Raw genomic sequence first — 16,029 nt, 5'->3', positions numbered from 1 at the left:
ACTTCCCCTGTGCAAAGTCCAATTATCAAATATGCCTGATTTCACAGATAATCTTCGTCCAAGCCAGCCAGATGGGCCGACAACCCTAGCCCGCGAGCGCGAACAGTCCAATGTTTCCACCGAAGAGCTTGGACAGCACTTATTAGCTTCCGATGGATTCCTTGAGCGACAATCGCGTATCCTGCCCATATTACAACAAGAGCCGCTCTTCAAAAAAGACAAGCAACAAAACCTATCAAGACCGGATAGATTCAAGCTAGGTCTTGCGCGCGCGAAAGCTTGTGCGCCGCCTGGCTGACAAGCACAATTGGAACTATGACGATTACAAGATGGCCGAGTACCTGATTGACGATGTCTCGCCCTACTATTTGCACATGGAAATGTTCGTCACGACAATTCGCGAACAGGCCAACGATGAACAGCGCGCATACTGGTTGCCTCTGATCGAGTCTTGGAAGATCATCGGAGCATATGCGCAGACAGAATTAGGACATGGCAGCAACGTGCGTGGCTTGGAGCTCGAAGCACGCTGGGATAACCGCACTAAAGAGTTTGTGCTGCATAGTCCGACTTTGACGGCGAGTAAATGGTGGAATGGCAGTTTGGGCCGGATTGCGAATCACACAATTGTTGTCGCCCAATTGCTTCTTCCGGTCCCTGGGGCACCGGAGAAGTATGTTTCTCATGGTCCTCATCCGTTCATCGTGCAGGTGCGAGATATGAAGACCCATCAACCATTGAACGGAGTTGTCGTGGGAGACATTGGCCCCAAGTATGGGTATATCACAATGGACAATGCGTATATGCTGTTTGACAACTTCCGGTACGTTTCTCGCTCATAGGGCGCAAGGCTTGAAGTTGCTAACGATACCCTAGGATCCCGCATTCTGCTATGCTATCCCGATACTCGAGTGTGGATGTCAACACAGGGGCCTACACCAAGCCAGCGCAACCGGCTCTGGTCTATGGCTCACTGACCTATGTCCGGGCAAACATCGTCCACCACGCCAGACTCGTCCTTGCGCGAGCGGTTACCGTTGCGGTGCGCTACTCTACCGTCCGACGCCAATTCCAAGACCGCGATGGGGACAAAAACGGACCGGAAATGTCCGTGTTAGACTACCCAACTGTTCAAATTCGAATTCTTCCTTTGCTTGCAACGACCTTCGCACTTCACTATACAGGCCTTGCTATGCGCGCAGTGTATCAGAACGCAAGACAGGACATCGACAAGGGGAACTTCCAATCCTTGGCCCACATGCATAGCATGTCCTCCGGACTGAAAAGTCTGTGTACTATGCTCGCCGCAGATGGGATCGAGACGTGCCGTCGTGCTATGGGCGGCCATGGGTTCGGCGGCGGAAGTGGTTTGATTCAACTTAACAACGACTACCTCTCCAAGCCAACCGTGGAGGGTGACAATTGGATGCTCACGCAGCAGGTTGCGGCGTACCTGATCAAGAAGATGACTGCTGCTGTGAACTCTGTTGACAGCCCCGGTGCAGATGAGACTGATGCCCGGTTCAAGGAGTTTGTTCGCAACAAGCGTTCAGGCTCAGGGAAGCAGACATTCAATGTTCTAAACAGTGACCTGGATATTGTGAAGAGCTTTGAGCGAAGGGCTACTACAATGGTATGTGGCAAACGATTCTCATTATATCACAGCCTGAAACTAAGCATCATCAGGCGTATGAGGCATACGAACAAAGAGTCATCAAGAAACAGAACTGGAACAGTCTCCTCATCCAGCTTCACAAACTTAGCAAGGGTAAGCCACAGACGGAAATTAACTTGAGAACACCTTATGCTAACACATAACCAGCGCAATCCCAATCAATCCTAGTCACAACCTTCTTCGAAGCCATTACCATTGACAAGACCCTCTCGGCACCCACCAAGACCGTCCTATTGGACTTGTACCGCCTGTTCGCATTGTACACCGTGGAGAACGAAGGCTATGAATGTACGCTCCCCGTGGCACTCCCACCCATAATTAGCAGCAAACTAACACAACTTCCAAGTCTTCCGCTGCAACGCAGTCTCCCAAGGAGACTTGGACTCCCTACCGAGTCGAGTTCAAGATCTCATGGCGCGGATTCGACCGCATGCCGTTAAGCTGGTTGACTCGTGGATGATTCCTGACTATTTGTTGGATAGGTGAGTGATTACTTGCTCTATATGTGAATGGTATATGGGCATGACTAACTTATTTAAAGTGCGCTGGGTCGCTATGATGGCCGTGTCTATGAGGATCTATACAACCGTGCTCATCGGTTGAACCCATTGAATCGGATTACGTTCAATCCAAACTATTGGGAGGAGGAGATTGTTAAGGGGAGTGGGGATAATGTGGCTAATCTTTTGGCGAAGTTATAGATACTGCTTTCTGTATTAACTACGTTGAAAGTATTATGTTCACAGCTTCGACCCTTGTCATATTCCCTCCTGATATAGCCTTGCCAGTTGGCTGAAGGTTCGCCAGTTGGTGGGAAGTCGCCAAACACGCAACTGGAACTCGGCACCCACAAGTGGATACTGACAACTGGACAGAATATTTTGTTGATACTTTATTTAGAAAGGTACTATAGAGGTACACGCTTCACGTGTTACTTCCAGCCCGGTTGGGTGATTCAGGGCCGTATACACATTGAAGGCAAGATAACCCATAGAAATCTTTGCACGTGACTCTCTCAAGTCCGCACAGCTATTATTATTTCGATGCAAGAAGCACCCTGTACTAATAGAAGTATAGAATCCGACAATCAGGTCTAGACAGTACCAAACTGGTAGGTAGCCCAGTTGACAGCAGGCCCATCCTCGGGTCCAAAGACCTGGTAGGGAACGCGACCCCATTCGGGGTTATTGATGCCATCAATCCAATCCTCAGTCTCAATAACAAAGCAACCATACTGGTTAACAACACTGGCGCCAGCATGTCCAGTCTCCGCCTTATTGCGCTTAGCTTGCGACTCCTTGGTAGCGATTGTGCCGTCCTGTCCATCGCAAGTGTAAATCTGCACGGCAGCCTGGTTAGTCGCGACATCGAGGCTGATACCGGTCGTGCTAGACTCAGCGTGCAGGACGGTATCGAAGGAGTTTGGTGCGCTGGTCGGGGGTCTGTCGACGAGGAAGCAGGTGTCGTAGCCTGTGCAGCCGGCACCGCATAGCCCGGCAGTCTTTTCGATGTCCTTGCCGATGAGCTTGGGGCTTGTGAAATCCAATGCGCCGCCGTAGGCGGTTTTGACGTCGTGGATTGTGCCGTTGGGGATGAGGATGCTGTCGCCGCCGATGAAGCGGTGCGAGAGGGGGAGTTGGAGACTTGTGTCCTTGAGCACGGTGGGTTCTCTGAAGGCGTTCAGGTTCCAGAAGATGTGGTTTGCGAGCATGATGGGTGTTTTCTCGGTCAGGGAAAGAGAGACCAGCTTGGTGGTTAGCTGCGGAAGACCTTTGGGGTTTTGGGGGCTCTTTTCGGTGGACACGCTGAATGTCGCGTGGGAGACGACGTCGCCGGGGAAGTCCTGGAAGCCTTCGTCGAAGAGAGTGAAGGTGACGGAGGACTCGCTGTGCGCGGTGACGGTCCAGTTGCGCATGTCGTATCCGACAACACCTCCGTGGAGTGTGTCGGCGCCGCCGTTCTCATTCTCGGGAACGTGGTAGTCATTGCCGTCGATGGTGAACGTGCCGTTCTTGATACGGTTTGCGTAGCGACCGACGACCGGGCCGAAGAAGGAGCGAATCGTCTGACTGTCATGCAGATACTCCTTCGGGTCGTCGTAGCCGACGACGACATCCTGGACGTTTCCATTGCGGTCTGGGACTAGCAAGGAGGTGAGTCGCGCGCCGTGCGGAATCAGCTTCGCGGTGATGTTCTCCGCCTTGATCGTGTAGGTCTTCGTGTGGGCGGCATCAGCGCCGGGACCACTTCCCATCGCAGGCGGCGCGGGAGGCGCAGGGTGCGAGGGTGGAGGCGGTGGTGCCGCACTTGCCAGGGCGGGCAGCCCGTATAGAGCGGCGGTCACGTAAGATTTAAGATGCATGTTGATTCCCAGAAGAGATGTGACTGAGAGGAACAATATACAGAACACCAGGAGAAGACGGGAGGATATCCTTGTAGGACAAAGGGGCATAGGCATTATAATATGCAAGAGCTCCGTTCGGAGTTAGGCAATACGCGTTCCCCAATTTCCCCAAATTCGCGCTAAACTACCTCCGCATGGCTTTGACGCTAGGGGGCGGGGGCGCAGGCACGGAAGCCGGGGTAAAGCTTCGCTTGAGATGAGGATATTTGTCCCAATGCAGTTGTGATTGGCGTGCACGTCAACCCATTGGACAAAGTAAAGGCAATGGGGAATTGAGGGGAACGATCCGAGCCCCCTATCCTTGATGTAACTTGGAGGCGCTCCAGTTAAGCGAGAACGTTATGCCACTGACGGCACCGGAAGATATGTTACGTTGAGCTTAGGCGATAGAATGGCAAAACTCCGGTGGAGTACGTAGAGTGCTTGGTTTCTTTGTCGATGCTTATTAGCCGGTCAAAAGGGGAGAGTCGGTACAAAGCCGGGTACGGCAGGCCACAGCGGGTTAGACAACTGTGACGACACCTCAGGCAGGTATATGTGCCTCAGGCTTACAAATGCCTTAGGCTTACAGCTGGACGCCTCAGGCTGTGAGGCAACAACCACATTACTTTTGACACTCTCTACCTAGAATCTGGCGATCACACCTGATGGGTTTACATACAACTCCCGTATCATGTTTCTGTGGAGGTAAGTATCACGGTCATACTTAGTACATGGAATCCGCAGACTTGGCTGCTACAAGTTACAACATAGGTATTGACCGGCTACCTACTAGAGAGCATCCACGATGCGCAGCTCACAATGTAGAGATTGGGATAGTGATATCCAACAAAGGGAACGGTGATCTCTACAGGAAATGACGTAGTATTCTGCATGTATGCTATGCTTCGTCATAGTCTCACTGACAGTATGGCAAAGTTGACGCCAGCTGTGAATGAGGCTGAAAAGGCCCGTGCCCAATGATGTAGGTAGTATGAGGTACTTGGTATATCTCCGGAGGCAGTTGCAACCATGTTTGTTGTTACTTCCACTTGAAACCCTTCTAACTTGGGATCGCAAACTTCGAGGAAACTGCGACTGAGGGGATAAGGCCAAAATGAAATACCATCTGTTGAGTTCATTCCCTTAACAACCTCTCTCTCTCTCTCTCTCTCTCATGCGGCCATGCCCAGGTGACACCACTTGCTGACATCAATAAGGTCTGCCTCACCCATCATTGACCGACTGCAACAGTTGAGCTCAAGCATTGAGCAAATATGCACCATCCAAGGCGTCCCCGGCGTTTCTGTGGGAGTTCTTCACCATGGCGAAACTCTGTGGACCGAAAACTTTGGATTCCGTGATAAATCCAGGTCGGCACATCCAGACGCAGACACCCAGTACGGAATCGGACACCTCACTATGTCCCTGGTTGCTGCTGGGATTGGGAAGCTAGTGGATGACGGAAAGCTTCAGTGGACAACATCATTGCGTTCTATCATACCTGAGGTCGACAGATCCTGTGTTGACTGGACGCACAGAGCCACAATAGCCGATATCCTTGCCCATCGCTGTGGGTTAGACGGGGAGGTTGTGAATCTGTTATCTGATGGTGGCAACAACACTATTTCGTCTTCGCTGAAGGCGTTGTTGAAAACCGTCGCCAGCATCCCTCGCCCGCTACCGTATCGCGAGAGCTGGCACATGTGTGTGTGGGCCTATGCACTCGCTGCGCACGTCATAGAGCGTATATCTGGGCAGCCAATTCATCAATATCTTCATGAAGAATTGTTTCAGCCGCTTGGGATGAATTCGACCACGCTACGCCCGTTATTTGAAGGGAACGATAATATGGCTGACCCGCATTATTCGCTCAGTAATGGGGAGGCGTACCCATTGGGATTCCAGCCAAGCTTTGGGGGATCAGCATTTGAAGCCTCTCGCGCGGCATACTCGACAGTCAATGATCTTCTTAGATTGGCTAAAGCAACGTTAGCGGCTAGTCAGAACATCGAGGGATCCGTCAACGCAGTTTTGAAACAGATTCCGCAGATCCTGAGCAATCATGTTGCAATGGAGAACCCATCACTTTTGGAAAGGTCTTACGGATTTGGTTGGGCGAGAGCTCAGCTCCCTGGTGTTGTCGGACTTCTTGGTGGTAATTCGAAACTCTGGGAAATATCTGAACAGCCTGTCCTTGGAGCTGGGAATCAGTCTCGGCTCATGGTCTACCACCAAGGTGGAGGCCCAGGTTACTCCTCTTTCCTTGCTATCTTTCCAGAGACTCAGTCGGCTGTGGTAGTCCTCATGAACACCAGTGCGGTTAGCGATGCTGCTGATTGGATCGCGCGAAGTCTAGTCGAGGGCCTGTTTGGCTTTGCAAATCCCACAGATTATACGAAGCTGGCAGAGGAAGGCAGAAGACGACGGCTTGACCGATTCAATAAAGTTCATGATAAGTTGGCCGAAGAGCGAGTCCAAGGAGCATCACTAGTGCCGCTTGAGTGCTACATCGGCAAGTACTTCAACGAGAAGTATGATTTTATGCTGGAGATTGCTTTGAACCCGACTTCGGAGAGCAGCCTCATGATATATTTCCAAGGCCGACAGACTCAGAGTTACAATCTTCGTCACCACCATGACCATGTGTTCGAGTGGAGCTTGTCCTTTGACGAAATTCAGAAAGCAGGAAGATATGATGTCGCAGATCCTTCGTACTATAAGATACGCTTCGAAGTCTATCCAGACAACCGAGCGTCTCGGATAATTTGGAACATCCATGGGGCATCAGTGCCTGATGGTCTCTCATTTGAGTGGAAAGACGAGCGTCTTGAGGAAGGATGGCGGGCAGTACACGCCGGTATGTAACGGCCAATCGCTGAAAATGATTGAAGGATTTGCTACTGACATGACAATCCACTCTTCAGAAATCAGGAACATCAAGGAGTCGCAATGAGTGCCGCATAGAACCGGCAAATCTTGTATGAGTGCTACTCAAGTCGGGTAGCTCTGGCATACCCGACTATGAAGATAGTACGGAGCTCAGGGGGTGGATTGTGATTGTGCTTCGGAACTATACGCGTATTCTACCTTGTCCTGTCTTCGACGCTCACCAGAATTGTCCAATGGAGACAACCATTTCTCGTCTTCACCTCTTGTTTCTCGTGCAACCATGCTGCATTCTCCTTTGCTCTCAATTGGCCATCCGAGACTGAAAGTGGACCCATCCGAGTATCTTAGGTTTCTCGGATAGAACGACGTTTCACCGGGAAGACGTGCAGATGGTCATGGATTGTATGCGTCTACCCCGTAGTTGTCGAAGCTTGTGACTGACGCAAATGCCCACTATGGACGCTGTGGCAGACCTGTAGAGCCGAGTCGATAGCAAACCGAGGATACAACCCAAACTCAAAGCGAAAGTCTCAGCTTCAAGTCGGTGCAAATATCTCCGACGACCAGTAAACAAATGTATGAACAAAGAGAAAGTTGGACCTCGTCCCAGAATCTTGGCGAATTAGAGCAGTCCGTGGAAAACCGCTTACATAACCACGAGCACTCCGCTCTTTCGTACCGCATTGGGAGACTTGTTTATGCTTGCCCCGCGTTTTCTCTCTTAATTTCTCTATCAGAAGATTGTCGAATAACTACAAGGGCTGGCTGTCCTTTTTGGGGTCTCATCGCATTCCTCAGAGTGCGCTCACCCCTTAGGCGGTACGCGTACCTCCCGAGATTCCACCACATGAGTTCACCATGTCCACCTCGTCGCGCAACCAGAGCTCCTCCCCCGATATCCTGGGTCCCCCAGGCGATGCCGAATATTTGATCTCATCACCGATTAAACCTTTTGCCGGGCGCCAAAGCTGGATGTCTCCTATGGTTGGCAAAGCACGAACTCCGGCCAAGCGACCGCGACCGCGATCGCGCGTCAGTCTCAGTCCCGCGAAAAGCGCACATTCAATTCAATTCAACGATGTGATACTTCCTGGATCGCCGACAATGAAACTTAATGGTGGTCGGCAGAGATCGCTCTCTCCGGAGAAACTACAGCAGGAGGGAAATGTGAGCCCATGGCGCATTCGACTCACGCTCGAGGCAACACAGGACGAGGATGAGAACCGGGGTAGCCCGTCGCGCAAGCGATTAAAACCCTCGACGACGACAGTGATGGTACCATTAAAGGATGAGCGGAGCCCATTGAAAGAGAAGACACCAGTGAAGCGGCGAGGGCGTCCACGGAAGTCGGACATGGATATGTCCCCGTTTCCTGGGGGCCCGGGCAATACGCCTGGGCCGGGACATACACCTGGACCGGGACATACTCCTGGGCCACGAACTGTCAACTCGCAGCCAGGCAGGAGAGGCCGACAGCGCGGCACGCCCATACCCAGACAACAGGATTTCGAACTGTTGGAAGACCAAGAAACGCCGACCGTGGAATATGGCCAACCCTTTAGTCCGATGGATATCGTTCCCAACAGTGATGTCCGCCCAACACAACATTCAAGTCCGATGGACGCCAGGTTCAGCGAAACTGGTCTACATCAACCCCAATATAGTCCTATGGACACTACGGCAAGTGAGGCTGGCATGGGGCGCGACCAATTCAGCCCAGGGGACCCAATCACCAGTGACCGGAGCCCAGAACGAGAACAGTTTAGCCCAACAGACTCTTTTGCTGGGAGCAATGCACACGCTAGTCCGCTTGATCTCGTAGGAGATGGGGGCTCTGAAGATAGCGACTCCTGGGGAAACTCTGAAATGTCCATTGCGGACCTTCGTGATCCAACAGAGCCCATCACAGAGAAGGTCAACAATGCTCGCCCTGAATACGGCCGAACCAGCTTAGACACACCCGTGATTGGAGCTACTGAACATCACTTTTTGGACGAAAACATTCACTCTACTCCTTCTAAGATGCCATCACCTACGCGAGAGAGATCAAGATCAATCTTGTCATCGAGAGCTTCTCACAACGGGACTAGCCCACAATCACGCACATATCCGACTCCAACCCCAACTTCCTCGCTGGCCGAGGAAGAAAACCAAGCCCGACAACCTGGCGCGAGTCTGAATACGGAGACCGATACTCAACATGCCGAGGGCCACGATGTTGAAGCTGACGATGATGACCACGAAGAATTCGATACTATCATGGAAAGTGAAGGGTTCACTATGATTTCCCTCGATACACTTCCGTCAGCCAAGCAGCATGGATTTGGCTCCAGCGCCATGACCAACGGCAGTTCAAAGCCAAAGGAAGTCGGAGAACGGCTGAAACGCAAGCTTCCGGGGACTATAGAAGACCTTCGAAGCGATTCCCGTGCTCAAAAATCATCCAGCCCGGTCACAACAGGTCTGGGTCCTGGATCATACGGAAAACCTAGCATTCATGTTCCAGATAGTCACATTGAAAATTCACCTGCGATACAATCTGTGAACTATGTGAATGAAATCGAATACCCTGAGCTTCCTGCCGCATCGTCCTCTATCAAGTCACCAATTCACCCCAAGAAAAGGACCTTTACGAGTCTGGCTAAGCTTGTTCGTCTTGGCCTCGCCCTGCAGGGTCCTTTCCGACCACAAGAAGACGAATGGTCAGGCAATACAAATGCCGGTCGCAAACGACGTCGCCTGGAGAGACTTTTTAGCACGTTCGACCGTGACACGCAGCGAGAATTACGAGCTGCTATGGGGCTAGGTCAGGAGCTTGCTATGCGGCGGATGGTCGCTGAAGAAGAAGAGGCCGCGGCTCTGGCAGCGGAGCGGGAAGCTTCTCGTCTTGAGAGGAAACGCCTCGAAGCTGAAGAAGAAGAGGCCGCGGTTCTGGCAGCGGAGCGGGCAGCGGAGCATGAAGCATCCCGTCGTGAGAGGAAACGCCTCGAAGCTGAAGAAGAAGAGGCCGCGGCTCGGGCAGCGGAGCGTGAAGCATCTCGCCTGGAGAGGAAGCGCATCGAAGCCGAAGAAGAAGAAGCCGCGGCTCGGGCAGCAGAGCGTGAAGCATCTCGTCGTGAGAGGAAACGCCTCGAAGCCGAACAAGAGGAAGCCGCGGCTAGGGCAGCAGAGCGCGAAGCTTCTCGTCTGGAGAGAAAACGCATCGAAGCCGAACAAGAACAGGCCGCGGCCGTGGAAGCAGAGCGCGAAGCATTTCGGCTTGAAAGGGCACGCTTCCAAGCCGAACAACGAGACCAAGCAAAAGCTCATGATGATGAATTCATTGACGAGGATTTGGAGGAGAACCAGAATCAGCCCTTCAGGGACGATATGGGAGAGGAAGAAGACTATCCCCAACTGTCGCGTTCTAGGCCCAATCATCTGGAACAGCAAAGTCCGATGTCACATCAGAAGGAACAGGAGGCACAGTGGCAGCTAGATCGTGAAGCCGTTAGCCGTGAGGCGCAGATGGCTTCGCATTCGCGATCCGTTGTCTACATTGATAGTGATGAAAACGAGCCCGCGGATTATAATCAGATGGGACATCACCGTGATGATCACGCTGAACCTGAAAGGGAGATTGCATCTGCCGAAGACTTCTATGAGGACGGGCATGAGCATGGGCCAGAGCAGACGCCATATGTGGCTCAAGCCGATACGACCGAGCCTGTGCCCGCCACCTTGGAGGATGAGGATGCGGACGATGGCTATGATGACATATGGCAGCTCGAGGCCAATGATCACAGCCATGTCTCACAACATCGTGAGGAAGACGACATCCAGTCACCCCCACAGCCGAGCGCTACTCTGGGCAATTATTCTGCACGTTCCACAGATGGAGATGCCCTGAGCTCTTCTCCTTATGTTGCTTCAGAGCCTGAGTATGTGGCACAGTTCGGACCGTCCAAAGTTCGCGAGCTCCGGGAACAAAAAGTGGATTTGTCTGCTTTGCTCGCGGAAGAGGACACACCAAATCGCGCACGGTATTTCAATGGAACGAGTACGCCTCGGAGTGTGTTAAGCCGCCCATCTACGAGCCAGCGCTCATCGGCCAACAATTCGATGCTGAAAGGGCCGGTGTCGCGTACTCCAGCGCGTGTTCGTCTGCAGCCTCTTTCCCAGTCCAGCCCTGATACTTCCGGCGCAAACGTTACCAGTCCAAAGGTCGCCAGCCCACAGTTTGCCAAGCTAGGTGGGATGAGATCCCCAAAGCAAATGCAAAGAAGCCCGTTTGTGGAAGAAACATTCGAAGAAGAGCCCGACCACAGTTACGCTTCTGGTGGGCACAGTCGACCGGAGTCAGCCAACCGGGAGTCCGCCTCCACTCCAGTGCCTCGTCAGCCCCATAAGGAGCCAGGGTCATCATGGTTCCACAAAATAACCAGTTTCACCCCGCAATGGCTGAAAGCCCCCACGCGTGAGCGCAGCTCAAGTGTCAGTACTGTTCCGGAAGAGCCATCTGACTTTGAAGACGAAGGAGAATTGGACGATATTGAATCTGCAAAGGAGCTTCACGGTCATCTTGAAGATGAACCACGATCAAAGGAAGCGAGCCAATCACTTGCGCATCATTGGCAACAGTCTATGTCTCCCGAGATGCAGCAAGATCCCCTTCCTTCAACGGAGGAGGAAGAGCCAATTCAGGAGAGAAGCGTGTCTCGAGACCGCTCCGTAGAGGAGCAGTCGGTTTCTGAGCGGAATGTCTCCCATGACCTCTCAGAAACCAACGATGCGGAGCCAGTGAATGATCAGGCTGGAGTGCCTCGTGGGCCCAGACCACTTGCCCTCTTCGGATACTTCTCCAACGAGCATTACGCCGCGCTTCGGCGCATCTACCGAATTGCCAAGCGACACCCTGAGCAGTTTGAATACCGCGACTCCCCAGGGCGGGCAGCCATTATTGGTGATTGGATATGGACGTCTGATGGTCATCACGGGGTCCCCATCACCGAGATTCAATTTGCCATCATTGATCGCTTTGCGCAGGAGCTTTCTCGGGCTGATGTCCAATATGGTGGCAGTGGGAAGATCGATTGGACAGAAGCTTATTTACATCGGAGACTCATTAGCATCATTATTGGCGAGCAGATCCGAGAGGAACGAAAGGCCAAGGCCAACCGGGGGACTTCTGTGGATACATGGCGATAAACGTCTCAGCATACAGCATTTCTTTTTAGCCCATTCTTTTTTTCTTTGCATTTGGATATCCTATCAGCATTTGGCATGGGCTTTGTTTTAATATGTCTATTTCTTCTGATTCCCTTACGGTTCTGGTCAGGCTTGTGTGCAGTATTAGGCTGCCGAGGAGGAGTATAGGGCTGGGCTCGTTAGTTTGACATGAACAAGACTTCTTATTCCAGAGCCCCGACTCGAAAGTACCAAATCCCGGAAGGGAATCCTTGTGTTTCAACTGCGAACACCCTGGGCATCCAGCCAACCACAGAGGTCCCCTGCACTACGATCCCTTATTCCTCCGAATATCTGATCGAGTGGCAATTCGATGCGTCAGACGCAAGAGTCGGGATCAACCAGGAATCCAGTCCAGCTCCGTATAACTATTCACTACTCCTACAATTCTAAAGAAAACATTCATATTTCTCCCTTGACGAAGCTAATACTGAAACACCCGTACGACCATCTCCCCTCGAACCGTCAAAGATACACAAGCACAAACAAGAATTACGTATATTCATTGAAGTCCCGACCAGGGCCTGCAAGTGTATGCAGTCCTCCGGCATCTAGGCCAACCAAGACAAACCCACGCCTCCTGCACGATTGAATACTCTCGCGTGGCCAGCCAAGCAGAAGCCGGGGAGCCTCGCATCCCCGACTTCCGTGCGAGATTGTCCCTGCACGCGTTTTCGTCCTTGGGCGTCAAGCCTGGCTATGGATCCGAAGTACCGCCTGAAGCGAACCGGACATTTATAAGGCAGGGGTGAGGAGGAGACATAGAACTCGGAAGTTCTTCAAAGTAATAAGTCAAGTCCTATACTACGACTCTTTTCCCCCTTTCTCCTTTCTTCTTTCTTCTTTCTTCATTCTTCCAAAAGAGTCAAGAGTCAAGGCAAATGGTCCCAACCATGTCCGTCCTAACAATCGTCCATCGAGCCCTACCACCACTCTCCCTCCCCTGGCGCCGAAGAACAAGTCTAAAAGGCAAAGCCCCAGAACTACAAATCCAGGAAATCCTCAACGAAAAGAATCACCCCCTAAGCCCAGGCCCAGGCCCCGAAGCAAACTGGAATCAATCAGTCATGCATCGTGACGTTGTGCAGATAGCGGTGAAGAGCGACGCACCCGAGCACAACGACACTCCCCAATCAGCGACATCCATCACGGACAATACCATACCCGCAGACTCGGATTCAAGCTCCGAGTGCCAGGCGGAGTCTTCCAATCAGGCGCGCCGAAGCCGGGCCCGGATTGTTCGCGCGGTTGGGTGGGCGAGTATTGTTCGTAGTGGGGCGAGGTGGACGGAGGAGCAGGAGGTTGAGCTTGTGCGTGCGCAGAGGCAGTTGGGGAGGTGTCAGAAGGCTTGGAGTTCTGAGCAGGAGGTTTGGTTATCTTATGTATGTGTTTCTTTTTGTGGTTTCCTTTTGTGGTTTTGGTTAGGACAATCTATTGTATCATGCAGTTGATTTCGGTATAACGTCCGCGACTTGGGAAAATTATGATCAAGACAAAAGTGATTGCTGGTACTAATTTTGTTTGTCCTTTTAGGTACAGGCTCTCAGTGAGGAAAAGGAAGCCCATGAAGGGTTCTTGTCTATGCGACATCGACAGCAAGATGAGGAACAGTACCAGTTCCGTAAGGCGTGGAAGCGCCGAAGATCTTCGTCGACTGATGATGAAGCGCAGCAGTCTGCTGTCGAAACTGGAAATCGACTGGGGAGATTGCGTCCACGCTTGCCGCGGTATGGGTCAGGGCAGAGGTTGGGCGTGACGGGATCGACGGCGGTGGCTGTTGAGGGATAAGGGGCGAGAATAAGGCTTTCTTTTATATCCGTTGAAAAAGATAGTAGGTAATCATAATGGTCATGTCTTTTCTGGAAGTTGTACTCTTGTGTAGACTGTTCAAAGGGCATAGTTGTCACTGGCCAGTTGGTAGAACTGTTCGACTGCAAGTAGATCCAACACCAGCCACGACAGTACCTGATCTATAACCCCATCGCCAATGTAACCACTACCCCTTCTTCTTCTTCTTCCCATCAGGCCACTTCCGAAACAAATCCGCAACATGATCAATGGGCGCCGTCAACAACCCGACAGCCGTCTCAAAGAAAGGCTCCGTCGGCGCCAACGGATGCGACCTCGAAGGCACAAAAATCTTCATTCGATCCAAATGTCTCGTCAACTCAACACTCTCCTCTTTACTCAACACCTCCTCCAACCTCGGCAACTCCACATCCTCCTCATGTCTAACATGATCCCCCAAATCCCGCATCAGCCCCCTCAAAGTCGGCAAGAACTGCGGATCCGTCGACGACAGATCCTGGAACGTCTTCAGCTGCTGCTTGATGCCCTGGTGCTCGATACGGTTGCGGTCTGCGATCTGTTGTCCGTCGGCGAGGGCGGAGACCAGGGCTGAGTAGACGACTAGTTCTTCGCCGATGAGGTGGCGGGCTAGTTCCCAGGTGAATTGGTTTCTGTAGCGAGTCTTTTCGTCTTTGTTGGTGGAGTGCAGGATCTTTTGGCTGTGGGCTTCCAGTTCTAGGTGGTCGTGTTTTATGGCGGGGAGGATGCGGCTATGGGCTATTGGGGTTGCGGCGGATGAGGTGAAGGTTTGGAGGGATGGGTGAATGTTGCCTCCTAGGAAGTGGTTGGGGCATTGGGTCTTTGGTCGAGGGGTTGTTGTCATTGGGTGTTGGTGTGCGCTAGGGAGGTGGGTGGGATGATGGATGGAGTGGATGGCGTGGGCGCGCCGGAGCATGAAGCTGGAGAATGGGTTGATGCTCGTGTCGAAGTATAGGTATGAGTATATCATTTACGCTAGTTTGTCATTTGAAGATATCCCTATGTGAGATCTGCACGTAATAAAAGCAAAACGGTTATTAATTCCGGAACTGTCATAATGATGCAAAGCTAGCCCTAACTCGAACATCCCCAATCCACCTGCAACTCTCATCGGTCTTTCAAAACCCAATCAGCCAAAAACCAGAGCCCTCACCTCAATACTCTCCCTACCCTTCGCCCCAGCAGGTGTTCTGGGATCCCAAAACGCCGTATGCGGCACCCACTGCGCAAGTCCATTGCCAGACGTGCCAGAAGCCTCGGAATCAGAGCACTTAAGCAAGATCCTCTCATCCTCCATCATGCCAGACCAATAATGCCACTTCTGACCCTCGTTGAACTGCACCCCCATCGTCTCCCCATTGCGATCAGGATACCGATGCTCAATAGGCACCAGATCCTTATCATCCACGGACGTCGCCGACGCAAACGCCAACGGCATAGACTGCACCGGTCCCTTCAGTGGGCGCCACACATTCACAATCCGGTACCGGCCTTTCAGCAGCTCCTCTGCTTCAGCAGGGTCGGAGACATGTTTGCGGACGCGGGCGATTGCTGCGCGGCGCGTTTGGTCGACGTGGGCGCGGTTGACCGGCTGGCGTGGGGCGCCGTCCTTTTGGCGCCGGATGGTGTGGTCGAAGAGGATGACCTTCTGGGCGCCTGGAAGGGCGGAGAGAAGGAGGGACTCGACTTCTGGGTAATAGATTTTTCGGACGGAGGCGTCAGACTCGAAGGTTGTGTAGGTTGTCTTTGTGGGGACGCGTTGGAGGACTTGGAAAGCGTCTTTGTCGAGGTTGAAGTTGTCTTCCTTGTTGCGGATGTCCGTGATTTGGACGGTCTGCTCGGGCTCGAGGTAGTTGCGTTGCGCAATGCCGGGCTGCGGGTCGACGTAGTTGTATGGTGCAGAGTTGTCCGGAGGCGGGGCGTAGAAGGTGAGTTTGGCGGTAGCTGTGCCCCGGGGGATGTAGCTTGGTGAAGAAGTATCTTCGCTGGTAGTTGCAATGGTGGTAGTCATGTTTGCGATTGATAC

The 16,029-nt window shown here is 52.4% G+C and overlaps 8 protein-coding genes across 8 annotated transcripts; 5 read left to right on the top strand and 3 right to left on the bottom strand.

Annotated features, from left to right (window-relative positions):
• Positions 1-31: 31 nt before the first annotated feature.
• On the top strand, positions 32-298 carry N7515_004520 (uncharacterized protein; the record flags this gene model as incomplete). The annotated part of the gene is made up of 1 exon (XM_056665264.1): positions 32-298. The coding sequence occupies one exon, from the start codon at positions 32-34 to the stop codon at positions 296-298; it is 267 nt and encodes an 88-aa protein (XP_056522214.1).
• A 31-nt stretch (positions 299-329) lies between these two features.
• On the top strand, positions 330-2,376 carry N7515_004519 (Acyl-CoA oxidase; the record flags this gene model as incomplete). Its single annotated transcript, XM_056665263.1, has 6 exons — positions 330-823; positions 877-1,633; positions 1,687-1,768; positions 1,823-1,963; positions 2,022-2,157; positions 2,217-2,376. 6 exons carry the CDS (start codon positions 330-332, stop codon positions 2,374-2,376), a joined length of 1,770 nt encoding a protein of 589 aa, XP_056522213.1.
• A 392-nt stretch (positions 2,377-2,768) lies between these two features.
• N7515_004518 (aldose epimerase family protein) lies at positions 2,769-4,037 on the bottom strand (the record flags this gene model as incomplete). Its single annotated transcript, XM_056665262.1, has 1 exon — positions 2,769-4,037. The coding sequence occupies one exon, from the start codon at positions 4,035-4,037 to the stop codon at positions 2,769-2,771; it is 1,269 nt and encodes a 422-aa protein (XP_056522212.1).
• Positions 4,038-5,480: 1,443 nt separating this feature from the next.
• N7515_004517 (serine hydrolase domain-containing protein) lies at positions 5,481-6,926 on the top strand (the record flags this gene model as incomplete). Its single annotated transcript, XM_056665261.1, has 1 exon — positions 5,481-6,926. The coding sequence occupies one exon, from the start codon at positions 5,481-5,483 to the stop codon at positions 6,924-6,926; it is 1,446 nt and encodes a 481-aa protein (XP_056522211.1).
• Positions 6,927-7,808: 882 nt separating this feature from the next.
• Positions 7,809-12,137, top strand: N7515_004516 (putative AT DNA binding protein; the record flags this gene model as incomplete). The annotated part of the gene is made up of 1 exon (XM_056665260.1): positions 7,809-12,137. The coding sequence occupies one exon, from the start codon at positions 7,809-7,811 to the stop codon at positions 12,135-12,137; it is 4,329 nt and encodes a 1,442-aa protein (XP_056522210.1).
• A 920-nt stretch (positions 12,138-13,057) lies between these two features.
• On the top strand, positions 13,058-13,964 carry N7515_004515 (uncharacterized protein; the record flags this gene model as incomplete). Its single annotated transcript, XM_056665259.1, has 2 exons — positions 13,058-13,558; positions 13,710-13,964. 2 exons carry the CDS (start codon positions 13,058-13,060, stop codon positions 13,962-13,964), a joined length of 756 nt encoding a protein of 251 aa, XP_056522209.1.
• Positions 13,965-14,172: 208 nt separating this feature from the next.
• On the bottom strand, positions 14,173-14,973 carry N7515_004514 (HHE domain protein; the record flags this gene model as incomplete). Its single annotated transcript, XM_056665258.1, has 1 exon — positions 14,173-14,973. One exon carries the CDS (start codon positions 14,971-14,973, stop codon positions 14,173-14,175), a length of 801 nt encoding a protein of 266 aa, XP_056522208.1.
• A 159-nt stretch (positions 14,974-15,132) lies between these two features.
• Positions 15,133-16,014, bottom strand: N7515_004513 (putative methyltransferase; the record flags this gene model as incomplete). The annotated part of the gene is made up of 1 exon (XM_056665257.1): positions 15,133-16,014. One exon carries the CDS (start codon positions 16,012-16,014, stop codon positions 15,133-15,135), a length of 882 nt encoding a protein of 293 aa, XP_056522207.1.
• Between the last annotated feature and the right edge of the window lie 15 nt (positions 16,015-16,029).

Source organism: Penicillium bovifimosum, assembly GCF_028826915.1.
Source record: "Penicillium bovifimosum strain IBT 22155 chromosome Unknown utg000004l_segment0_segment0, whole genome shotgun sequence".
NCBI lineage: Eukaryota > Fungi > Ascomycota > Eurotiomycetes > Eurotiales > Aspergillaceae > Penicillium > Penicillium bovifimosum.
The sequence above is the reverse complement of the archived record's forward strand: the minus strand, read 5'-3'. Positions and strand labels throughout refer to the sequence as shown.